The sequence below is a fragment of the Equus caballus genome, chromosome 13, assembly GCF_041296265.1.
Source record: "Equus caballus isolate H_3958 breed thoroughbred chromosome 13, TB-T2T, whole genome shotgun sequence".
NCBI lineage: Eukaryota > Metazoa > Chordata > Mammalia > Perissodactyla > Equidae > Equus > Equus caballus.
This window is the reverse complement of record NC_091696.1, coordinates 11,130,067-11,156,726: the sequence shown is the minus strand read 5'-3', so window position 1 is coordinate 11,156,726 and position 26,660 is coordinate 11,130,067. Positions and strand designations below refer to the sequence as shown.

At 47.2% G+C, this 26,660-nt stretch overlaps 1 protein-coding gene across 19 annotated transcripts in view; it reads right to left on the bottom strand.

Moving 5' to 3' along the window:
* CUX1 (cut like homeobox 1) overlaps nucleotides 1-26,660 on the bottom strand; it is a 368,724-nt gene that overhangs the window by 142,032 nt on the left and 200,032 nt on the right. For all 19 annotated transcript variants that reach the window (XR_011424601.1, XR_011424602.1, XM_070231696.1 and 16 more), the window contains 3 exons: nucleotides 25,420-25,498; nucleotides 4,868-5,005; nucleotides 718-841 (listed from right to left, as the gene is read on the bottom strand). Coding sequence is in view for 17 of the 19 variants with exons in the window: in XM_070231696.1 (XP_070087797.1) it covers nucleotides 718-841; nucleotides 4,868-5,005; nucleotides 25,420-25,498 (341 nt within the window). In the remaining 2 variants the exon portion in view is untranslated. The remainder of the gene's footprint in view (nucleotides 1-717; nucleotides 842-4,867; nucleotides 5,006-25,419; nucleotides 25,499-26,660) is intronic.

Below are 26,660 nucleotides of genomic sequence, written 5' to 3'. Positions count from 1 at the left end.
CCAACTCACTATTTGTGCAAAAGTTTTGGGTGAAGCAGGCCAGCAGAAATCTAAAACTCCCAGAAGCTGGATGGCGCAGTGGGATATTTTACTGATATCCACTCCTTGACATATGAAGCAGTGTGACGTAAGGAAAAGATAAGAGGCAAAAAATTTTTACGAATCCCAAGATATTATGTGTATGTGTATGATGTTAAATAGCAAAATTCTTTTAAGAGAGGACCTGCAGTGGGGGATGGTCTTTCCATCTCTCTGCTCAGCTCAGGTACAGCTGCTATGTGCCAGCCATACATGCTCAACCCCTGGACTCGCATGGCCCACTGACCCCCGGAAACCATCCCCCAATGAGGAAAGACTGGTACAATGTCACTCAAGGGAAACTCAGAAATTACAGAATAAGAGACACCTTTGATTTGGGGGTTTTTGGTGAGGAAGACTGGCCCTGAGCTAACATCTGTTGCCAATCTTCCTCTGTTTTGTATGTGGGATGCCACCACAGCATGGCTTGATGAGCGGTGTGTATGTCTGTGCCTAGAATCCGAACCTGCAAACCCTGGGCCACTTTTGTTTCTCAAACAAAATTTTACCTGGAACCCCAAGGATTTTGGTTTAGAACCTGGGCTTATTTCACAGATAAATTTTTAAAACTGTCTTGTAAGGTGAAGCTTTAGAGGTAAAACGTTACGTCAGTTCAAGCGGACCTGAACACACACTCACCTCTCCTTTTCTGCAAAATCATTTTGTAACTTTTGTTCCTTCTCAAGAGCTATGGTCTCAGCTTGGTTCTTCAGAGTCTGTTCATATTCTCGGATTTTCTCTTTAAGTGCTTTTATCGTAACCTCTGCAGAAAGAAAAAAACTACAGTGAGAGAAGCACGATTCCACATGGCTCTTTACAAGGCCTTCGTAACCTGGGCGGACCAGTGTGTTTTAAACTTTCGCTCTTCAACTCTGACACAAAATCAATGGCTACGAGTCCCTTCGGAGACCTTTTTTCTCCCTAAATGTTAAATTGAACTTTAAACGTTGAGGCTGAGGAGGATCCATGGATTTTTGCTGGGAAGAAGAGCTATGGTTTCTCTAATACAACTTAAAATAAAAGGGGGGGGATCAACAGTAAAATATAATATCACCTTATTGATGAGTCTTAAATTAGTCCTCGACTGAGGGAAGATTGATAAAGTTTTAGTATGGGTTTAAGTACTTTCTTACGAAGAACACAGCTCATAGTCGTGTGCACCTTCTGGAAGAAGTGGTCTTGGGCAAAGTCCGGTGCAGCCACAGGCCTCCCTGGCCACGGCCGCAGCTCTGCCGTTTTGAGAGAGGTGAAACAGACGGTGCGCCAAGTGGATACAGTGCCACGTCCTCGGTGGAAGGGCCCTGCCTGAAGCTTGGGTGCCGAGAGCACCCCCCACCTGGCCAGAGTTGGGTGGACCGGGGCTGAGCATGCAGAGCAGAGGATGCAGGGCCTGGGGAAGCCGTACCTGAGGGAGGGTGAGCACCAGGGGCAGGGCAGCAGTGCTGTGCGACAAAGGAGCCTGCAGCGCCCAGAGCTCAGGACACAGGGCCCCTTGAGGGGCAGAGCTGTCCCTGGAGAGCCTAGGCGTCCCCACTGCCGAGTGTACGTTTACAGCTGTCACTCCAATTACCCCAAATGCGGACACCAAAGCAGATGAAACGAACGGGGCAGGTCCTAACTCCAACCCGCCGGTGGCTCTAGGGCAGGACCACTCCACGTGCTCCCTCCCATAGACGCCTCCACGCCACTCTGCACGCTGGGCGGTCCTGGCTCTCAGGACAGGGGAGCCCTTGGGGAACCGCACCTGCTGAGCACAAATCTACCTCTCAGAAGGCAAGGCTGTGGCTCTCTGCAGGTCCAGCACCTGGCACAGGTGGCGCTCGGGAAATGGCCAGGGCATGAACGAATGACAGAGCCGAGGCGAGGCTGGCCAGGGTGAGGCCCAGACGGGACCTGTGACAACGGGGCTCCAGGCTCACGGGAGAATGTCTTTGCCGAAGTAAGAGCTTGGACTGGTGGCCCTTGTTCCCTCAGGTTGAAACTCATGTCTGCTTTGGCTCCCTGGGCTGCACGGACACGCTGGGCAGGACAGGAGAACATCACTTGGGCATTCAGCGCCCACACAGCTGAACGTGGAAGAGCCAAAGGCTCTTTCGTTAAGAGGAGAAATTAGCCCTTTGCATTAAGTGGAGCCCAGAGGGTTCTCCCTGGAGGGAGATAGGGGATTAAAACCAATGACACCGTCAGGGCATCTGAAAGAAGAACGGGGGGCTTTCTGCCTTTTAGGCTGGTTGTTTTGAGCCTGAACGAAACGCTCCATGAACGTAATGGTTAGTGATACACATTACTCTCAAGCCATACTGACCAGGCCAAAGCTGGGCCAGGGTGGAACACTTCCAAGATGGACGCCGAGACAGCTCACCTCTGAAAACACTCGTATATTCCTTTAAGTCAGTGGTCTACATGACCGTGCAAACGTACAGCATTTTCGCCTTTAACAACAGTTGGAAATGTCTGTTGAGCTCCTGGGCCCCAGTGCTCATTCCAATGGGGTTTCTCAGCGTGACACATCTATGCTCCTTCCAGGGAAGTTGGGGCACTAGCTGGGAGCTTGCATTCTGTCTGATGGGGTCTCTTTGCCACCCCCACCCTGGGTGGGCTGCTCACTGACCGGCCAAGCCAACACCAGTGGCTGACTGGTTCGGGAGCCTCCGGCCCTTCTCTGTCCAGCAGCTGTGGCCCAGCAGCATCCTCACGTGAGGGCAGGTGAGGAGGAGGAACAGCAGGGCAGAAAGGACACCGCGGGGCTCTGCTCTCATTTGCTGTGCCCGGCGCCCCAATTTACTCATCTTTAAATGGGGTGGGGGGAGACTTATGGCACACGGTAGAGAAATTCCTTTCCTGCGTAACTTTTCATTAACCTACAGTAAGGCTCTGATGATGAAGACAAGTGACGTGCGCCCCAACCCTTCCAAACAATGACCATCTTATACTGGGGAGAAAGGAGAGGAAATTGACATTTTTCTGGAGGCTGGGAAAATCTGTAAAGATATCAATAAGTAAAGAGAAGCGGAGGAAATTTCTGGAAAAAACAATAGTGTTCAATGAGAGCAGCTGATATTTACTGAGTGTCTGGAACAGTTCTAAGTGCTTCCCCCACACACTCTCACTGAATCCTACAGCAATCCCGCGTGGGTAGAATGGGAGTCCCCCCCACCAAGAAAGGGAGGTTTGTCACACAGTGACATCACTCGCTCAAGGTCGCACAGCTAAGTTGTGGCAACGAAGGGGCTCCGACCAGGTCAGTCTGCCCCAGGTGCCTTTGTTCTTAAGTCTTGGATCATATATTTCATTTAAAAACACCCATCGGATGAGGCCTTTGGGGAGGAGGACATCCCACATTTGCTTGTGGCTCCTTGTCAGGCCCTGTGCAACCCGGCAGTAGGGCACCTGGCCCTGGGGGCTGACGAGGCAAGGTGGGGGAGGTGGCCACATGGAGACCTTGGGCCACCTGCACTGTCCTCCCACAAAACAAAAGCAAACTAAAGGAGACACAGAGTGGATCTGTCAAAATAGATGCCAGAGGTCAGTGGAAGGAAAATCCAAAGGACAGTCCTTGGGGTAGGTGCAGCGACAACGTCCGTGTGGTCCGTAAATGCACAGACTGACGGGTTATCTTTCACCGGAGCACGTGGCCCATTCTGACAAAAAATAACTCTTGCTGGGGGAGGCCACCCATCTCTCACCCGGACCCCAGGATGGGAAGTCCGACACCTCACTTCCAAGCAAGGACAGAGCAGCGCCTCCAAGTCTCAAAGGCTCGCCGTTCCCTGTGGCGCCAGATCGAGGTGGGGTCTCAGCTGTCTCCCCAGCCCATTCCCCTGAGGAAGGCCCTCAGGACCGCTCAGGCCTGAACCTTCCAGCTTCCCATCAGCCTCTTCCTGGACCCTTCCCCCGGACAAGCCTTGACTGCAAGCCTGTCCCCAATGGTCTCAAGGCCTGAGAACACTCTTCACAATCGTCACCAGTGAACTCTTTATCCAGGCCCGGGAGCATATTAAACGGGAGGCCACCCAGAGGGAGTCACCCAAACAGCCTGCCTTTCCTTTCTAGCTCCTTCCTCACCGACACCCCTAAACAAAAACAAATGGGTGAATTTCTCCCTGGACTTGGCTGGAAAACCAACAGCTGTGGTCAGATGGGGTTATGATTTCTCCTCAAGACGAGGAAGCCACAGGCTCCCAGACTCTGAACACATCTGGATGTTCGGTGTAGCAGAGGTTTCTTTGTTCCTCCCCGACAGGAAAAGCCAGGCAGCCTCTGCCCTCTCTGCTGGGCTTGCGGCTGGGCCGCCGCACCAAGGGGCTGTTTTCCATAATGAGTAGGTGACGCTGACAAGGAAACAGTGGTGCTCAAGCATGCAGACTCGAAGGATGCGTCTCCAGCCTTAATGTATCGGCAGCAATTATTAAATGACTGACTGAACGTGGCCCTTTGATCATAAGCTGGCGCCCTGACAGGTGTCACCCGCAGGCAACGCATCCGTCCTTTAAAAGGCAGATCTTATCACATGCTGATCCAGGAAGAATTTTAAAAGCATCCTGACCCGTCCCGTCGGAGGGCAATAAAATCCTATGTAGTTACATGTGCAGAGGAAAGCTTTACTTCTAAACAGCGAAGCATTATTATTATCTCTCTTTAAAGGCTCCGAGTCTTGCCCCACCCCGACTTTATGACATATACGACAATTAGAGCTAGTCCCAACAGTGTGGCGAAGGCAATTAAAAAAAAAGAAAAGAAAGGAGACAAAAAGGAAAAGAGAAAAGCGCCGAGCACGTCTTCCACCAACCTTGATTCTTCACTTCGGCAAATTCCTTGTTGTATTCTTCAAGAGTTTCCCTAAGTTTCTGGTTCTCTGTTTCAATGTCGTGCAGCCGCTGCACTTTGACCTGGAGCTGCTGCCCCAGCTCCAGAGCCGGCACGGGATCTGCAAGAGAGGAAAGCACAAGTCACCCCACTGTGGACACAGACGAGCCACCCTCAGGGTCACACGGAGAGCTGGGGCAGGTCTCCTGGGCGCCTGGGAGGTCCGTCTCCAGCAGGTCCCCCGGGGCTGCCACCACTTGCCAGAAGCTGGGGCCCCTATGGCCTCACCGCCTCCTGCAGAGCCCCCGGGAGCCCCATGTTTGGCTGGGGCCTTCTCTGTGGCCTACAAAGGATGTGTACACAGATGACAGTGAGGACATGGCACAGAGACCCACTCCAGGATCCTGAACACATGAAAGTGGGGTGGGAATGGCTGTGGTTCCCTGGGTTTGTCCACTGCTCTGGCGTGCTGTGACACCTTAGATTTGATAGAAAGAGAGATACAGGGGGTGGGGGCGGGAGCAAGGCGAGAAGACCTGGGAACATCAACCATGACCCTAGCGCCCCACTGGGAGGGTGTGCAGGAGGCGCTCACGAGCTTTAATCTGTTTTCAACAATTCTATGCTGTCGGAAAGAACCCCTGACACCCGGAGAGCGTCAGGCAGTCCTAAGACACTTTTTCAGACATTTTCTCATTTGAGCACCACAACAACCCTGGGAGGGGGTGTGAGATGCGATCACGTTCCTTTCACAGAGGTGGGACTGAAGCTCAGGGAAGCCGAGCGCCTTGCCCAAGGGCCAGTGAGTGGGCAGAGAGCGCGTGAACCCAAGTCTGTTAATTCCAAGTGACCATTCTTCCAACAGGGAAGGTCCCTGAAGGAGCGGAGGAAACAAACATGGGCTTTCTGAGAAGCCACTCTACTTAGGACATGATCCATCGGGAGCCTCCTTTAGAGCCAGGGCTCAGCAGTTGGTGATCTGAAGACTGGAGGACCCTAGGTTTCTGCCCTTCCCCAGAGGCCCAGCTGGTGACTAGCCTGCTGTGACCCATCCTAGGCCAGCGAGCCAGCCAGTCAGGAGGCCACCGCCCTCCTGATTATAGTCGAAAGGGCAGGAGAGGGCATCCGGGCCAGTAAGATGAGGTCTGGTGGTTAATTCAATGTACAATCTGCCATCAGATTTACTTATAAAAAATTGAATTTTAACCTAAAATTAGAGATTGCAGACATGGATTTACAGTGCTAACTGTTGGCCTTTGCCATCAATTACCATTAGTTACCATTAATTCAGCACAAAATGGAGAGACATTAAATGTTTCCCTGGCGTCAACTGCATCTGTATTTTTTCTTCTGCTGCCTATGAGGCACTTATAATCCACCTGCCGGGCACCAGGGGAGCACTTCCTCTGGAATTCTCAGGCTTTGTCAGAGGAGAAGAATACCCAAGTCCACTGGGCTTAGAAAAGATTACGGAAGATATTCCTGGCATGGAGGCCAGCATCACTGGGGAGATGGCTGTAAAGATTTAGTCTCTGTTTGAGGAATGCTAAACACCAAGCCAGTGGATCAACAAGGGTATATATTCAAGAGCTCACTTAATTTTCAGATACCGGAGTCATTAATTTTTCAGACCACCCCTGGTTCCTGGAAACGAGGGCTTGATCCACCGTGCCTCTGTTGGCGAGTCCACCAGGAGCCAGGAACTCTTTGAGATGCCAACGTCTTTGTAGAGTTTATAAAAGGCAGGCACTGGGATATATCCAGCCCAGCGGCACCAGACCTGCCCGTGGGGTTTAACACCAACACTGTCCATCATGCGAAACCCTTGGCTGTCGGGCGTTTATTCTCTGTGTATATACACTTTACGAGTATATCCCTTTCTCGCTTGTGGCTTTTCATTATTATTTTAATCAGCATTAAAATATTTATATTTAATTAGATTTCAAAAGCTATTTCGGGGAGACGGTTCCTTGTAAGTAGGAGTAGTAATAACACTAAAGACTGAATTCCTCAGAACATTCCAGGTGCAGTTTTTTTTTTCTTTTTAATTTCAGCATCTTTCCAGGGTACCTTCCCACCCCCCACCCCTTTCACTCCTCCGCCCACGGCCTCACGCTGGGAAAATGGCGTGAAGGACATAAACAGCATGCCCATGGCCCCACTTCATATAGAACTACAACTTGAACTTGAAGCAGAGGTCACGGACGGACTGAGAAGAACGCTGCACTTGTATAAAATTCTATTAACGTCCACTCATGGAGGCTTTCTGGCACAATTGCCAGCACAAATTATATTTTTAAAGAGCTCAGCTAGTATAGTGCCCTCCATCCCTAAAATTTCTGCCGACAACTTTCCCAGTCCATTCCTTTTAAAAGGCCAGGACCCGCTACGTCTGCTTCGAATAAAAAATAGCTTCCCTCGCTCGATTCAGCAAGGAATTCAGTGACATATGAAAATAACATACACATTATCAAGTGAATGGTAACTAGACCTTTAGACAAATTTTCAAAGCATTATATTGTAAATGAAAATTCTGGCAATCTCATCATTATTCATTACGGCATGTATATTTAATTTAACACGATTAAAGGTTAATGCTAAGTAGCAAAACTGGTCACAGGATAAAGAATGAACTGAATGTTCAAACATCTCTAGGCATTAAACTTCAAACTTTACTACAGTACAGCTGAATGCCTAAACGCCGACAGCATCTGAACATTGTTTTGGATTATGTAAAAGGCACTGCTAAAGTACCTCTTAGGCTTAATTTTTATTACTTGTATTAAAGGAACAGCTAATTACCGCATGACAGTATAATGACTCCAGCATGTTTGGGCTGGAGACCAAAACAATGAATTTCGGCACGCCAAACCCCAACCTGAACGTTAATCTAGGCGAAATCATAGCTTTTTGTCTTGTTAATGATTTCCAATGCCATTTAAACCCCACACAAGTATTGTTAGGTCTTATTCTGAACGTCACAAGCCTCCGATCTCAGCAGCTCAATTAGGGAATTGTCTCGGGGAGGCAAGAGGACACACCCATACGTGGAACAGGAAGACACAAATCCTGCAAGCTCTGTCTGCCCAGCCTCCTCCACGTCAACATGCATCCACCCAACGGGACAGACTTGCAATGTGTTTGACAACCATCTAACAGGTAATTCCTCAAACACTCTTTGAGGCACTATATGGCCCATTATGCAACACAACACTCAAAGAACATAATTACAACAAACAAATAATACCGTCACCTGCATTTATTCAGCATCTTCTCCCAAGCCCATGTAACATTATCTCATTAATTCCAGCCATCACGGTCAGAGGTCGGCGGAGGGGGCTCTGCAATGCGTCACGCGCTGGCATCTCACCCAGGGACAGGGACGGGGGGGAGGAGAGAAGATGGCCAGGCAAACAGGTATGCAAAATTTTAATTAAGATTTGTGCTTCCTGAACCAGCAGCCAACCAGATTATACTGTCTCTTCAAGTACTAATTTAACAAGTATTTCCTAAGCATCCGTCTGCTCTGGGCAAGGCCTGGGTGAGGCACTGGGACGGACACCAGCCAAGACGGCCGGGACCAGCCTCGCGGTAGGGATAGAGCATGTTCACAAATACACAAATAACAAAGGTAAAGCAAGAAGGGCCGTCCCGAAGCAGAGGAGTGGGACACCACTCCCAGACAGAGAAGTGGGAAAAGGAGATTTTTTTTTCCCAAAGAAGAGACTGAATTTAGACCCGTGGAGTGGGTGGGGCAGTCTGTCCACGTGGAAGATGCAACACGCAGGGGAGCAAGGAGCAGGGAAGTGCCCAGCACACCCAAAAGAACAGTTCAGTCTGACTGCTGGGGTCCCTGTACACGTTCTACAGCATCAGGACCGTTTTAGGTGCCAGGAGGACGTGGTGGTGAAGACGACAATCCTTGCTCTCAAAGACTTGATGTTCTAGTGAAGTGGGCAATACAACAAAAAGCAAAGCCCAACAAAACAGAATCCTTTCAGGTACTGGCAAGCATGAAGAGAGGAAAGAGGGTGTGGAGAATGGGGAATGGGTCCTGGACACAAACGGGCAGGGAGGGCCTCTTGGAGGAGGTGACAGTGGGATTCAGACCTGTGAAAACACACTCTTGGCAGAGAGAACAGCAGTGCAAAGGTCCAGCCATGGGTGTGACCTGGCATACTCAAGACACAGAGCGAAGCTAGTGAGGCTGCTGTGAAGGGAAGGGAGAGCAGCAACGGACAAGTGGTTAGAGAGGGAGGCCTGTGCTCAATGATTTAAAGAAAAATATGAACACAATCAAGCAGAGAAAGGACGATATAAAGAAGAATCAAATGAATTCTAGAGCTGAAGATACAATGTCTGAGGTGTCGGGTTAGTACAGCAGGTAGTGTGTCAGTCTCATAAAAACAGTGTCTGAAATGAGCCAGAGCCTGAGCTTGGATTCAGTTCTCCTCCCGATGGGAAAACCATCGATGAAAAGGACTCTTGCAAGATGAGCCGCTGGGGCACGAGAAGAAAACTGTAGTACTTTGACCACAAAAAGGTTTGTTGGTTTTCCAGTGGCAAAATATGTAAGAGTTTTAAGCTTAGAGATGAATTATACAATTTTCTTTGAAAAAGCTAAGTGTTCCAAATTAGCTGCCCTGTTCTATGATGGCAGACGGCTATCAGTAATACACTGCCTGGCAGGCATTTTTGAAGAAAATAAATACGTAACCTATGTCTTTGAAGTAAATCTGATGCTTTAATACTTAGTGGGAAAAAAACTACTTCTCAAAAGAAACTCATGCTATAGTGACAGCAGTCTACAAATGCATATTTAGAAATGTTCCCATCATCATATAAACTTATAGGGAAAGATAACATCCTCTGTAAAACATCTCAATGCCTCACATCATGGGAGGAGTGCAGCACAATGATTTAAATGTGGGTCAGACTGCCTGTGTTTGAATCCCAACTCTGCCACTTACTGGTTGTACAACTTTGGACAAGTTACTTATTCTCTCTGTATCTTAGTTTCTTCATCTACAAATCAGGCATAACAACTGTGCCTATACCATGAGATTTTCATGAGGATTAACTAATATCTGCATATCTTAGAAAATTGCCAGGCACAGAGTCAACACTCAATAAATGTCACCTGTTACTAACCAACTCAAACCTGATTAAATATTTGCCAAAAGAAGTCTCAAACCATTTGTTTATAAAATAAAAAACACAGATCTTCTGCCTAGTTATCAAGAAAAGTTGAATATCAGAGAAAATAAAAATTTACTAGTTGAATTTCAACAAACACCTTCTTAAAATTGGTACACGGGTTTCAAAAAAATGAATCATATTTTCATAAAGATAGTCAATAATGCACTGCTTTGGTTTGGATCTATGTAACTTTGTGAGTTATCTTTTCCTGACATTTATGACAGCCATTAAACCAAGAGAAAATTAACAAAACCTGGAGACTTCCACTTCTGGCCATGACAATTAGCTGGTACTGGACTTGACCTCTAGCCATGAAAAACTAGACTATTAGGCAGACTACATGAAACAACCATTGCAGATATTGGACAACCAGCAGAGCAGGACTGTAATCCCCAAGAGAAGGGAAACAAGTGAGATGAGTCCTCTGACCACTCTGACTTTCTGCCAGGAAGCACTTTCTGGATTGCAACACAGGGAAGGGGGAACCGAAGCAGAGCATGATGTCTTCCTGGGTGGAAAAGACAGAGATCAGAAGATTGGGAGGCCGGGGCAGCTGGAATTTGTAGGGCAGAGCACTGGAAAGGAAGGGGATATGCAGAGAAAGAGCTAGAGAAATCTGCAGCGGAGCAGAGTCTGTTGCTAAAAGCTAAGGTGCAGCCGCATAGGGTGAAACTCCACAAGGCTGGGCAAAGAATTATATGGAAAGTCTAAGTGAGCAACTCCCAGAGTTCACAGAGGGTTGGGAGACTTCTGAGTTGCACCCAGCCAGAGAGGAGAGACTTGCTGAATAGCCAGGACATTCAGTAGAGACACTAGAAGGGCCATACCAGAGTGGAGGGCTAAAGGAATCCTAAAGCAAAGGCTATGCCAGACTCACTCCCAAAAGCTTAAAAACTAGCCTCAGAATGATCGAGCTGATCTGCAAGTAATTTAACTGCCTGCCCAAACAAACTTAACACTCTTAAGAAAGACAACGAAATCCAGATAGTTAAAAATTACAATGCCCACCATCCAACCAAAAATTACTAGACACGCAAAGAAGCAGGATAATCAGGAAAAAAAAATCAGTTAATAAATACAGAATCAGAAATGACAAAGAATGACGGATTAGTTAAGAAAGATGAAAACAGCTATTGTAAGCATGCTCAAGGATTTAAAGAAAAATATGAGCATGATAAGGAGAGAAATGGAAGATATAAAGAAGAAAATGGAATTCTGGAGCTTAAAAATGCAATGTCTAAAATGAAAAAATTCCCTAGATTGGCTTAAGAGCAGATTAGACACTGCAAAAGAGAAAAGATCAGTGAATTCAAAGCCACAGTCATAGAAAGTGTCTAAATTGAAGCATGGAGAGAAGAGACTGGAAAAGTTACCAAAACCTCAGCCACCTGTGAAACACTATCAGGCAACGCAACATACATGGCCCAGGAAGGGGAGGTGCGTATTTAAAAAACAGTGGTGAAATTTTTCAAATTTGGCAAAAGCTACAAACCTAAAAATCGAAGAAACTCAACAAACTTCAAGCAGGATAAATACAAAGAACACCAATAAATATAACCAAATTGCTGAAAAGAATAATAATAAAAAAAATCTTAACACCAGAGAAGAGAAGACTCATTATCTACAGGAGAAGAAAGATAAGACTGACCAGAGACCTCCTATCAGAAATAAGTAGGTCAGTTCTGAGAAAGAAAAAACAAAAATTGCTAACATATAGTTTCATATCCAGCAAAAAATATCTTTCAAAAATGAGGACAAGGTAGACATTTTTTTGTTTCAAATGAACAAGAGCTGGTAGAATTCATTGCCAGCATTCCTACACTATGAAAAATGTTAACGGACGTGATAGGCTGAGCGACAATGAAGCCAGATGGAAACCTGGATCTACACAAAGAAATAAACACCACCGGAAATGGTAAATATATGGGTAAAAATAAAATACTATTTTTCTAATTTTTAATTTTCTTAAAAGACAATTGACTATTTAAAAGCAAAAATGGTAACATGTTGTACAGTTATAACACAGGTAGAAGTAAAATGAATAACAGAAGGAGGAAGAAAATGAAAGCGTATGTAAGATTCCTATATGTGAAGTGATGTAAGATTATTTGAAGCTACAGTGAGATAAATTAAAGATGCTTACTGTAAACTTTAAAGTAACCACTAAGAAAATAAGACATAGAATTATAGCTAATAAGACAATTGGGGAGATAAAACAAGATCATAAAAAATAGTCAAAAGAAAGCAGGGAAAATACAATAAAAAACAGGTAAGATAAGCAGAAAACAAACAGTAAGAGAGCAGACTTAAAACCCAACTTTAGCCATAATTACATCAAATGTAAAAGATCTAACATTCCTCTTAAAAGGCAGATTGTCAGACTGGATAAGAAAGAAAGTCATGGCTGTTTACAAGAGATGCTTAAACATAATGATAAAGACAGGTTAACAGCAAAAGGATAGAAAAAGATAACATGAGAACACTAATTGAAAGAAAGCTGGAGTGCCTATGTTAAAATCAGACAAAAGAAACTTTAGGACAAGGAATATGGCCAGGAATAAAGAAGATCACTATATAAACTTAAAACAATCAAATCTCTGAGAAGATATAACTAAAGAGATATATATGCCAAAACAAGGCTTCAAAAAACATGTATCAAAAACTGACAGACCTGAAAGGAGAAAAAGAAAAATTCACAATAATAAAGATTTCAAAACTCCATTCTTGCTAACTGATAGTAGAGTTAGATACAAAATCAGTACAGATACAAAAGACTTGAATAACACTATCAACCAACTTGACCTGACTGACATTTACAGAGCGCTCCATTCAGCAATTACAGAATATGCATTCTCTTCAAGCGCACACGGAACACTCATCAAGACAGAACATACCCTGGTCCATAAAACAAGTCCTGAAAAGTTTAAAAGAACAGAAATCATGCAAAGCATGTGCTCTGACCACAATGGAATAAATCAGTGACCTCAGCCTCCACTTTAAGAAACTTGAAAAAGAGCATATTAAACTCCAAGTAAGTAGAAGTTCGCAAATCACAAGAAGAGAAAGCAATAAAACTGAAAATAGGGCAAAAAGAGAAAAAGCAATGCAAATAAAAGCTGGTTCTTAAAAAAAAATCATTAAAATTGATAAGCTTCTAGGCCAGATTGATCAAGAAAAGAAGAAAAAGAATTTATAAATTCCGAGATCAAGAATGAAAAAAGGGACATCACGACACATCCTACAGATATTTAACAGATAATGAAATATTATTATGAACATTGTGGCAAAAATTTTGATAATTTATATGAAATGGATCATTCCTTGAAAAATTACCAAACTGACTCAAGAAGAAATAAAAAATCTTAGTAGCCCTATCTGTTAAATTAAATTTGTAACTAAAAACCTTGCAACAAAGAAAATCTCAGCTCTTGATGGCTTCACTGGTGAACTAGAGAAGTTTTAAGGAAGAAATAATAGCAAGCTTACACAAACTCTTTCAGCAGAGAGAGGAAGGGGGAGCACATCTCCACCCTTGATCTCCACTCTATGAGACCAGCGCTACCCTGATACCAAAACCCAACAAAGACATTAAAGGGGAAAAACCCAGCAAAAAGCTATCGTCCTGTATTCCTTATGAACTTAAAATGCAAAAGTCTGTAGTAAAATATTAGGAAATGGAATCCTGCAAGTTCTAAAAAGCATAATACATCATAACCAAGTAAGATTTATTCTAGGAATGCAAGATTGCTTTAACATTCGAAAATCAATCAAACTATTTCAACATATTAAGAGAATAAAGGAGAAAAATCATACAATCATCTCAACAGATGCAGAAAAAATCTGACAAAATTCAATACCAATTCACAACAAAAACTCTCAGCAAACTAGGAATAGAAGGGAATTTCCTTGACCTTATAAAGAATATCTACAAAAAACCCAACAGCTAACATCATGCTTAATGGTGAAAGCCCGGAACACTTTTCCCTAGTGTTGGGACCAACGTAAGGATGTCTGCTTTCTCCTCTTCTATTTAACATTGTACCAGAGGTCCTAGTCCTGCAAAAAAAGCAAGAAAAACAAACATGTGGGGCTGGCCTTGTGGCCAAGTGGTTAAGTTCGCGTGCTCCACTTCGGTCACCCAGGGTTTTGCCAGTTCGGATCCTGGGCGCAGACATGGCACCACTCATCAGGCCATGCTGAGGCGGCGTCCCAAATAGCACAACCAGAGGGACCTACAACTAGAATATACAACTACGTACTGGGCGGTTTGAGGGGGAAGAAGAAAAAAAGACTGGCAACAGATGTTAGCTCAGCTGCCAATCTTTAAAAAAAAAGAAAGAAATATACAGCATTACAGACTGGAAATCAATATGGATATAGAAAACTTGAATAACAGTATCAACCAACTTGATCTAACTTACATTTATAAAACATTCCATTCAACAAACTATAAAGTACACAATCTTTTCAAGGGTACATGGAATATTCAAGATACAACATCCTGGGGAAGCTACAAAAAACCTTCTAGAACTAATAGATGAGTTTTAAAAGGTCATAAATATAACATTATTACATGAAAATTAATGGCATTTCTATACAAAAGCAACTAACAATTGGAAAGGAAAATTACAAAGGAAACATCATTTACTATAGCATCCAAAAACATGACATACTTAGGGATAAACTGAACACAACATGTGCCAGGTTTGTACACTGAAAACTACAAACATTGCGGAGGGAAATGAAAGAAGACGTCAACACATACACCACGCTTGGACTGGAAGGCTCGGCAGCGTTACAGGTGTCAGTGCTCCTCGAGCTGATCCACAGATACAGTGGAATCCTGCTCCAAATCCTGGAAGGCTTGTTTGTAAAAACTGATCAGCTAAATCTAAAATCAGTATAGAAACTCAACTGGCAAAACCAATTTTGAAAAAGAAGACCAAAGATAAAGGACTTATATCATCTAATTTCAAGACTGACTATAAAGCTATGATAATCAAGATGGTGTGATATTAAATAAGGATAGCCATACAGATCAAGGAAATAAGAGGGTCTAGGAAAAAAATCTCACACATATATGTATCATCCACTGATTTTCAATGAACCTTGACCCTCTTTCATACCCTACATGAAAATTAACTCAAAATGCATCATAAGCTTAAAGGTAAGGGATAAAACTATACAACTTCACTAAAAACACACGAGAAAAAATTGATGACCTTGAGTTAGGCAATAAATTTCTCAAAACAGAAAAAGCAAGAACCAAAAAAAGAAAAACATAATAAATTAGAATGCATTAAAATAAAAAACTTTTACTTTTCAAATGGTAACTGGGAGAAAATATTTACAAGACATATATCTGACAAAGGACTTATATCTACAATACTTTAAAAATTTACAACAATAGTAAGACAAACAACCTGCTAAAAAAAAAACGGGCAAACGATTTCAACAGCCACTTTACAAGTGAAGATCTCTAAGTGACCAAAAGCACATGAAAAAATATCTAGCATCATTAGTCACCAGGAAAATGCAAATTAGAATCACAATGAAATCTGCTATACACCTACTAGGAAGTCTAAAACTGAAAAGATGGACCATGCCAAGTGACGGAGAGGACACGGAGCAACTGCACTCTCACGTGTTCCTTGTGGGGGACAAAATGACACAAACATTTTGAAACTCAGTTTGACAGTTTGTCATCAAGCTAAACACGCACCTCCCCTACGCCCCAGGAATACTAGCCCTAGGAGCTGACCTATGAGACATGCAAACCTGTGTCCTCATGACAGCTATCTGTGATGCTTACAGCAGGTTTACCCGTAGCAGCCACACACTGGAAACAATCCACCTGTCCACTAACAGGGGGCCGGGTAAGCAGACCGCTGTGCATCCATCCAGTGGAGCCCACCCAGCCATGAGACGGTACTGAGACTACGGTGACAGCAACACCCAAACACCGGGCTGAGTGAAGGAAGCCGGACACACGAGAACGGAGGGCACACCCACTGGCTCCATTTACGTGAAACTCCAGAAATGACGACTCTAACCCAGCTCGACAGAAAGCGGATCCGTGGTGGCTGGGGTCTGGGATCATAGGGAACTTCTGAGGCAACAGAAACGTTCTGTATCTTGATTGTGAGGCTGGCCATATGATCAAACTGCACACTTAAATGGGTACATTTTATCCTATATGAATTATGCCTCAAACAAGTTGATTCCAAAATGTAAGTTTTTAAAAAAGATTTCATTGTTCCTTTTTCTCCCCAAAGCCCCCTGGTACATAGTTGTATATTTTGACTTTGGGTCCTTCTAGTTGTGGCACGTGGGACGCCGCCTCAGCATGGCTTGATGAGCGGTGCCATGTCCGCGCCCAGGATCTGAACCGGCGAAACCCTGGGTAGCTGAAGCGGAGTGCGCGAACTTAGCCACTCGGCCACAGGGCCAGCCCCTAAAATCTAATTTTATAGTGAGGAAAAGGCTTTTGTACCCCTAATAAAATATAAATTTTAAGTCCTTTTTACTCTTCATCACATCCTTTTAGTTCTATTCTTAGTACATGATTTACAATGTATTTAATACTCTGCTGTAATTACACATTTAAATAAGTAAATAAATAATAAGAATACATTAAGGGTGCAAATTCAAGATTTTTACTGTTGGGGTAGATGACTAATAGTAGTTTGGAGACCACGACCTCAGACCCGTGTGGCTGCTGTCAAGGATGGACGGGGGGCTGAATGAAGGTGGTGAGCCCAGCGAGCAGGGGAAGGGGGCTTGGACGAGGGAGGTGGTGGGCGACGCCTTGAGCAGTCGAATTTGGGACACATTCTGGAGCTGGTCACTAGGGCTTCCTGACAGACTGGCTATAGGTGTGAGGGAAAGAAAGGACTTCAGGCTGACCCCCGCATTCGTGGCCTAAGCAGTGGCATGAATGGTGACACCATGCACCTCTCTGGGAGGGCTTGGGGGAAACCAGCCCTTCTCTGTGGTCACGTGGAGTTTGAGAGCCCAATGGACATCAGAAGCCACCGAGGGAGAGAATGTAAACGGAGAAAAGAGACAGGCTAAGAACAGGGTCCCGGGGGACTCCCACACTGAGAGGAAGGCCAGGGAGGCCTGCGAAGAAGAGTGTAAGCGGCTGACAGGTGGGCTCAGGGGGCGGAATCGACTCAGAGGAGCTTTGCCGGGATGGGGAGTAGAGAGTTGGCCAGTGGCTGGAAGGCGTCTTCTTCTTCTGATCACATGTATTTTCCCAGCAAAACATGAGATGTGTAGCACTCAGGGCAGAAAGAAGGCACGAAACAGGACAGGTATGGGCCAGAGTGGGAACGAGGGTGGGGCCGGCTATGCAGTTTAGACCTCAGGTAACTAACTTGCTCTGGCCCTCCAGGGACCCTGGCACATTTCGTGTCGGACGCCCTGGGTCACTGGGAAGGACGCGTTGCTGTGCCCCGATAAAGCCCAACGGTCTCGGTGCAGGGGAGTTCTGGAAGACGGAGAGGACAGTGCCGAAGGTCACAGAGAGCTACACAGGCTGCAGAGCAGGGCTTCCAATTCCGTGGGGGCCACAGTGCGCCGGGGAACGGGGACAGGGTTCTGGGGCCTGCAGGGAGCCGCTTCTCCGTAAGTCATGAGGCCTGAAAAGACGGACCTCACTAAACCGGAGCACACGTTTGCCCCGCAAGCCCTGCGGGCAACGGCGTCCCCTGCCACCCGCCAGAGGATGAGCGTGCCCCTTGTGAGTGCCATCCCTGTGATGACATCACAGCGTGGCAGCCGCTGCTTTTCGCCAGGGCACTCTAGGCTAATGTAATCATACGATTACATAATTAACCCAGCTGTCTCATTAAGAAAATCAACTGGAATTCAGGGCATAATTAGTCATACAGCAATTAGCATGCTGATGAGCAACTGATGAAAAGCTGTCTAGATATCAAGTGTGCCAGGACCACCCCAGTCACGGCGAGGGGGGAAGGAGGCGACACACCACCCCACACAGTGAACCACGGAGTCCCCAAATCCCTCGGAGCGAGTGCCCGCACCCCAGCCGTGTGAGGACAGGAACGCAGAGGGACGGTCCTGAAGAGGGCAGGCACATGTGCGAACGCCCCTGTTGTCAGGCTGCTTCCTTTAAAATGTTTATGGCTAACTGCTCAGCCTGCAAACACTGGGGACGTGAAATGGGGAGCTGTCGGGCCCCAAGTTTGTTGTAAGCTGTTCACGGAGGGTGGAGAAGCTGCTTCCTCGGCCAGCATGCAGTGTTGGGAAGAGCATCACTGTCCCTCGTCCTCTTGTCCCCAACGCTGGACCAGCTCCGGTCCCGCAGCCCAGGAGGGAGACGGGAGAGCATCTGCAACCCACAGGCTTCACCCCACGCTGCAGCCCCAGGGCCCTTTCTGTCCCGTTACGGTGCTGGTGGTTGACTCTTACGCGTGAAACACAAGGTTTGATGCCAGTAAACTGAAAATGTGTCTGGGGACCCTGTGATCTCCGGCTCCTGAGGCTGCAGAGTTCTCTCTGGAGGGGCCATGGGCACTGGCTCCGTGGCCAACGCCAGGAGACCCAGGACACAAGGACTGGAGCAGCCTTACGGGATCCGGCGGGAGCGGCCACACTTCCACAGCCTTCAAAAAAGCCCCCGACTAGCACATGGACTGAAACCTCAGTATCAGAAGCAACTGGGTATTTCTAACTAATCCTAAGGTCTTGTCACCTTTTCCCAGGAGTCTTGCTATGGGATCCCTGAGCGGGCGGCTGATAGGGAAGAAGTTAGAAGAACGGAAGGAATGGTGTTTTCTAATTTTAACCGACAGCGTGGCCTTGCTTGAAACTAGTGTGAGGGGCAAAGGCCCAGATTAGTGTTCTATTCTTACAGAGGGGCATTAACAAGCAGTTCTCAAAAACGACGATGTTCCACTTTATTTCTGGATCTTCCAATGCTGGGCCAGGGGGGATATTCACAGGAGAGGAAGTTTTCCTAAGCCCAAATCAAACCCCCTCAGGGGCACCAGGGAGTAGGGGCATTTTGGAGTGGGTTCTCAACTAGTTCTCTCCCAGGACTCATGAAAACTAAGACTTTCTGCACACAACTGCAGGGCAGTCATCCTAGGGAAATAAAGTGAGAGAAGTCAGTCACGAAACACTGAGTTCTAGCAGGGTTTCAAGAGTCAATGAATATTTTATGTCACTGATAATGTGCTTCCTAAGATTTAAATCTTAAAATAAACCCTTCCAGGCACTGTCTTTCTGTTTGTGTCTGCTGGACCTAAACCACATCTTAGCAAGGAGTGAAAGATGATTCTTTTTGGGTTTTTTTTGGTGAGGAAGATTGGCTCTAAGCTAGTATCTGTTGCCAATCTTTCTCTTTTTTGCTTGAGGAAGATTGGCCCTGAGCTACTATCTGTGCCAATCTTCCTCTGTTTTGTATGTGGGACACTGCCACATCATGGCTTGACGAGCAGTGTGTAGGTCTGTGCCTGGGATCCGAATGCACAAACCCTGTGTGCCAAAGCAGAGTCTACAAACTTAATCACTATGCTACCGGGCTGGTCCCAAAAGATGCTTCTTTTAAGGGGGCCACAGCCAGAGGCAAGGAGGCAACGAGAACTTGCAAAGAGGTCCTTCCAATGAACTCTGCAGCCAAAGCAGAGAAGTTCTGTGACACCAACCACAGGTGGTGGCTCCACTGACTTTCTCTCTTTTCCTCATTTCTAGGAACTTTAAAAAAGTACCATTAACCAAGAGGCTTCTGGGACAGAGAAGTCACAGTCATATTTTACACAAATTGATAAATGTCCATCGACTATTGCTTAAGTTCTTATCTGTAATCCATTAACAAGGGGTATTCAGAAACTAAGGTCACAAGTTGAGTATTTTACTGATTTTTGCCTTTCCCCCAATTGTAGAGATAAATACAGGCTCAGTGTAAAAAATCTGAGAAAGTATCAAAAAGCAAGAGCAAGTCACCCACGCAAGGTTAATTACTGGCAGATTATGCATACCATCATAATTTTGCTCAGAACACAGTAAAATTCCAGCTACACAAAAGCCTTTAAGGGGCCATTCCAGGATATTCCTAGCTATCAGAGAGGGTCACACTTTAAGAGTGGAGACATTTTTTTCTTGTTTCGTTACAGTAAGGGATGAAGGCCACCTACTTTGCCTGTTTAGTCAAGGAAGACCTTCTGGAAGCTACTGTGTGGGCTCTCAGCACCTACATGGGAGAGCAGGGGCCGAGGCTCCCGGTGGACCGCAGGGAGTGCGGCCGAGGGGATGAGAGAATATGGCTCTTTAAAGAGTATACCTTGAGTTTTTTCTTGCACACCTGGGGTTACTGTTGCTGACAGAGAGTCATGGAACTCTGCTCTCACCCACGAATATGGGTTCCAGTGCAAAAGGAGGCTGGTCTCCCAATTAGGGAGCTTGCCGGAGAGGAACTCCTTGTCCGGTGGCGGGGTGGGGGGGGGTGGGGGGGCCTTGCTCACGTGTCCTTATCAAGTCATGATGTTGGCAGACGGCCACAGTGCCTTTCCTCACGCAGCTAATCATTAGCAACTTAATAAATATAAATCTCAATTAGAGATGTAGAATAAAAAAATTTACATATTTGCAAATTTAAGATAATTCCTGTATGTTGACCATACACATTATGATCTAAAATTTGTCCAGGATAAAACAGACAGATGAAGCCACATAAATTAATGACATAAAATTCTAACTTGCTTATGAATCTAAATGTCAACTACTCTCCTACAGCTATGACGTTGACAGCAGAGGCAAGGGCCATTTTCAACCAGGACAACAATTAGAGACGATCAAGAATTAGGAACAGGACGCTAGTTCTCCAGACTTTTTGTTGGTCTTCCTTTTAATTTTGTATCCAGATGCAACCATGGCAACAAGGACTGTTATCGAGAGATGAAGGAACTGATGTGCGGTAACTGAGGCCTGGGTAGAGCTGTCCTAGTCGCCTTCTCCCACACTGTCCTACCTCCTGCCAACAGCTGAAATTTGCCATTTCTCTCCAACTTCACTCACTGCCCCAGGGCGGCCGCCTCTGAGCTTGCCCACTCCTTCCTGATCTACACTGTCATGCCCAAAGGGCTCTGCCTTCGAAGCACTCATCACCCCCAAACTCATTACTTGTGCAATTCCTTTTTAATGCCCGTGTTCCCACCAGACTCTACCGTCCATGAGAACAGGCAGCCACCCGGTAGATCTGCTCCCTGCTCTCTCCCTGGGGCTCAGCGTGGTTCCTGAGACACAGCGAGGGGAGGTGCCACGGTGCTGAGGAGTCACCCCCAGGACACGAGGACCACAGCAGTGCGGAAGGACAGCATGCTCTGCCAAAATAAGCAGGATATTTCCAATCAAAGGGATCCTAAAATACTCTCAAAATTGACTAGGGAATGAGCAGTGATCTGATGGCAAACGAGAAAGAATGTGAACGAGGGGTCTTAACTCTTTTAACTGTTTGGAGGACTCATCAGGACGACTGTGCATTTAAATGTTTATTCAGGGTCTTTAACCCGAAGGAGCTTTTGGAAGGAGAAACCACATCACTTGGGATGTTGGATGTGGCAGACGACAAGATGGAGGAGCCGAGTCACACCACTGCAGGAGATGAACGGTTGGGGCGGAGGGGGACGCCACATTCCGCTGTGTGTGTAAAGCCTGGGACGCCAGCAGGAGAGCTGCTAAACCAAACCCAGATTCTGGACATCAGCACTGGCCATGAAACCCAAGGCCTCCAAGGTTTGATGAACCCCGACTGCTAAGTGTCACAGAAGCGTCTATGCAGGCAGATAAATCTTCATAGTGACACCAAAGCGAAAGGGGAGTTCAGAGCGCTATTCAGCTGCAACAACGCAGTGAAAGATACATCCCGTTCTCTCACAATTTAGGCTGTTCGAATGCCCCAGAGCACTCTCCCTCAACGGAAAGTGTCCATCTCAGGAGCAGGGTTCAGTGCGAACAACTGAAGACGAAGACCAGAGAACCTCAGAGGGCATTCTGCAGAAATAATTCCAGCCTCTAATTTACTCACTCACTCAACAAATATTTACGGAGTTTCTGCTACGTGGCAGCCACCAGGGTAGACGCCAGGGACATCGCTAGGGATGAGACTGCACTGTCCGTCTCTCTGCCTGGCCAGGTAGGCAAACCGCCGAGCACCAAGTGGGGTTCTGAGAGAGGCAGACATGGGTGCTTGGTGCAGGGTGTGTGCGTGAGAAGGGCACCCCAAAGCCGGCCTGGGGGTCAGGAAGCGGTGTCTCCTACAGCCAATCTGGAGGGGCAGGAGGAGACGGGTGAGAAGGGGCCTGGCCTGCCAGCACAGCGGCAAACGGGCCAGAGGGAGGCAACCCCATAAACACCAAGACTCATGTCCTGATACTGTAGACACGAGAGAGGAGGGCAGAAGCTGGGATGGAGGGGAGGGGATGGAACCGAGAACATTCTGGAAGCAGAATGCCCAAGACTCGGTGACCCAGTGCTCTGGAGTGAGCAGGTGAGTACAAGGTGGTGCTGCTTACCAAGAGAAGGAACTCAGGAAGAAGGCGGTTTCCTTGGGGCACAGTGGTGGTTTCGGGGTGCCCATCCGTCACCCCGGGGGGATGTCCAGGAGGCCACTGGGTATGAGAGCTGATACTCAGGAGTGAGAAATGGACCAAGCTTTCGGAGCCCCTAGCGTGACCCTTCGTGAATTCTGCCGCAGAGGACTCTGGGGTGGCTCTGGGTCAGCAGACTTGTGGGGTCACGCAACATGTCACACCTGTGGTATGCCAGGCCTTGCTCCAGGTGCTGGGCGAAGAGCGATAAAGCACAGCTGCCCTCAAGGAGCCGTCACTCCAGTAGGACCAGCAGGTAAGACACAAGAAAACACACAAATACAAGACTTCCAGAAGGGGCGGTGGGTGGGGGTGGTTCGGTCAGGTCTCTCTGCCAGTCTCCGAGGCCGATGGGACTCTGGCTCTGCCTCTTCCTGCGGTCCCGGGGCTGGGCCACATGGCACACAGCCGAAATACCTGTTCCATTATTCCCAAGAGCTCACTCCACTTTTCCGAGATAGCGTGAGTCGCTGTTTCTCGCAACTAGAAGAACTTAACGCACCCACCAATGTTTCTGGGTTCGGCTGGACTGAAGCCTTAAGCACGCAGACAGTTACGGCCCCCCGAGGCCCCCCACTGTGCGAGTGACTGTCAGTAAATGCAACGCTATTGACCAGACCCTTCCTGTAAGCCTCGGCCGCAGGATTACTTCATCTGAGCAATAAGCAGACTTCAAAACACAGGTAGAGTGCTCCGAGCTCCACGCCTGCTTTTCAAGTACCCTGCTGGATCTGGCAGACCACAGCATTTGTAAGAAAGAAATGTGTGGGAGGCGGGTAAAAGCGATCTACATGGCATGCAGACATACTTTGACTGACTTTTATTATCACAGAGAACATCAAACACTATTTGCTCCCACTATCATAAATTGCAAATGCAAACTTTAATTCTCCAGGCAAAAAGGATAATTATGAACACCACCAATATGGGAAAAATGCTTATGGTATAATATTAAGTGAAAAGAGTAGAATATAAATATATTTTCATGTTATGATCAAAATTCTTTAAATGTGATATATCTACATGAATAAGGCCTACTCAGGCAAAAAGGAACGTTGATGAGAAAAACGCTCTTGTCTTTTTCGACAGGAAATGGCGATGGAAAATTATGGCAGAAAAAGAAACCCACCAACTTGTTAACGTGGCTGCCCAGTTGAGACACTTCACTAAGGGAAACCAGGTACGAATTGGGCTTTTCAAAAATAGAGTGCAGGTTATTTAGAAAACAGTAGCTAAAGGCTCTCTAGGTCTCGGGCAAAGATGAAATAAGACAGCCGCCTTTCAACTACGTCACCAACACCAAACTGGCATCTGCACAGGAAAATGCCACTGGGCCCACCAAGCTGCCAGGGCCTGAGAAACGGTGCACCCTGGGCATCAAGTGCTCCACTGGCTGTGAAGGACCCCCTCATGAGCCTCGGTCTGAGGCCGCAGGGAAGCCCTAGGCGGTTACAAACTCTTGCGGAGAATCAAAAGGCTACAATTTGGAACTAAGATAAGCTGGATAAACTCCTCTGACAGTGAAAGTCTAGAAAAAAGAAAACCATTCTCCATCTCCAGGCTGTTCCCCCAGCTGTTCCACTTTACAGATGAGAAGACTGAGGTCCAGAGAGGAAAAGGAATGTGACCAAGAGGCCTTACAAGGCCCTGGACCTCTCTGCTCCCTGTCCCAGGTGCTTTCTGCTGCCCCTTGCTTGGGGGTGACCTCTATCAACCCCAGCTCCCGGAAGGGAACAGCAAAGCCCACAGTGGGCTCTGGTGGACCTCAATTAGAACATAAGCTCAGGTATAAAGGAGGCCGCTTCTGCTTCGCTTTGTGAAAGTAGTTCTAATAATGTCAGTGATGTGCAGAGGATTACTGACAAAGACAAGCGTGCAACTCCAGAGGGAGGGCGTGTGGTGGTAGTAATTCGGTTTCCTTGGTCAGCAGAGGAAAAAGCTCAAATGACTTTCCTAATTTTCTGATCTGAGTCTTTCCAAGATGGAGCTGGGACATGTGATCGTGTCCATCACCTCCCCACGGATTCTAGGTGAGGGGAACACCCGGGAACAGGGGAGCAATGGGACCAATGGGCTCAAGGCCCTCTAAATTCCGTCTCACTTTCTAAAATGAGGATAAGGAATGGGAAGGCATCATTGCTCCGAATGCCGAGCTAGCATTGCTAAATTTTAACTCTAGCTCTTTTCAAAGAAGAAGCAACTCACATCCTTGCTTGTAGCTATTGGGGTTACCACTTGCCCTTGGCCATAACTCTTAAGGGAAAGACTTGGCCAGAGGGCACTGATGCCCTGCATGACCTGGGCGGGGAGTGGGCATTCCAAGGGCCTATTAGGGCTGCTCCTGAACGCGGGAATCGGTCAGCTCAGACCGTGAACATCCTCAGCGTCCGCACAGCACACACACAGGTTCCACTGCTTCTCTGTGAATCGGGCAGCATTTTATACCAAAGCCAAAGGGAGCCCCCCAGAGTTGAGTTTCTGCGTTTACAAAGGCACCAACTGGAGGTTCCATGATCACTGTAGCAAATGTGCATCTTATTTCCACACCCACCCAAGGTCTGGGTTTTGGAGAATTCCCCTACTGGAACTCCCTGGTTCCCCAGGGCAGTTGTCATGGATGGTGCAACTCCCTTAGGAAAGACAAGACGAGACACCAAGAAGACCGAGACCGAAGCCCACGCCCTCCCCAGATGCCACGTCCACCGGTGGGCGCAGTGCTTACCTGGAACGTCAATCAGTCTCTTGTAGACATTCAAGAAGGCTGCCTCGGCTTCTTTGCTTCTTTTACTCAGTGCATCAATCTGAAAGGGGACGGAGGAAAGGAAAGAAAAACACAGGGCTCAGAATTTGTCATTAAAAATCGTTACACACCTAGCGAGTTCCCACGGCAAATGCAAATCTGATTCCTCCCTGGCGGAGCCAGACAACTGGGCCTTCAAGCTCAGAGAGTAAGAGCCTGCAACCTCACGAAGGGGAGACAGTCCCCACAGGTCTGGTTCTGAGGGTACACGAGGCAGCAGAGGCGCTTCGAGGGTCCGAAGCCTTCACCACACTCAGCGCCACTGCCCATCAAGTGGGGGCTTTCCCACATTTTCCACAGAGAAGCCGCCCGGCATGCCCTTCCCGGTCTCTTTCCTTCTTCTGTGAGCATTTTCTAAGAGCTGCCTGTGTGCCGGACGCTGGGCTGGAGGCGGGGGCAGAGAGGGGCAGCCCCCGGCCCCAGGAGCTCGTGGGCCAGGAGGGGAAACAGGTATGTTCCATCAACAAGGGACGGAGGCCCAGCTGGGAAGGTGCTGGGTGAGCAGAGCCATGGGGACATGGAAAGGGACAGGAAGCACGAAAGCACGTGACCTTTGAGGGGAGTCCTCAGGAACAGCTCACCAGCATGGGAGGTGAGACACTGCATGGAAGGGGAAGGACACATTTCCACACCAGAGCAAAGTTCTTAAACCTGGGGGCATCTCATAGATCCTCTTCAAGAAGTTTGTGAAAGCCAGGGACTCTCCTCCTAGACAGACAGACAGACAGACAGACACAGACACACACACACACACGGTCATGCACTCTACTTTAGGACACTCACATGTCCGCCTGTGTTCTGTCCATGGAATTGGGATTAAGAACCCATGGATGGGGCTGTAATACACCAGGGAATAAGGGGTGTCCGCTGCAGCGGGAACACGGATACATGGGGAGGAGCGGTGGGTGATGAGACTGGACAGCTGAGGGGGTCAGATCACGAAGAGCCATGAGAGCTCATGGAGGAGGAGGATGTTGATCATCTGGGAATGAGTCAGGAGGAAGGAGGGCAGGAGCGGGCAGAAAGGAGGTGGCCATTCAGAGGTTGCCGCCGTCGCCCAGGCAAGAAATGTGCGGGGCAGCGGCGGTGGGCATGGAGGAGAAGAGGCCAATCAGAGAAATTAGGGTCCATCTGAGTTGATGTGGAGCACAGGGGAGCAAGGC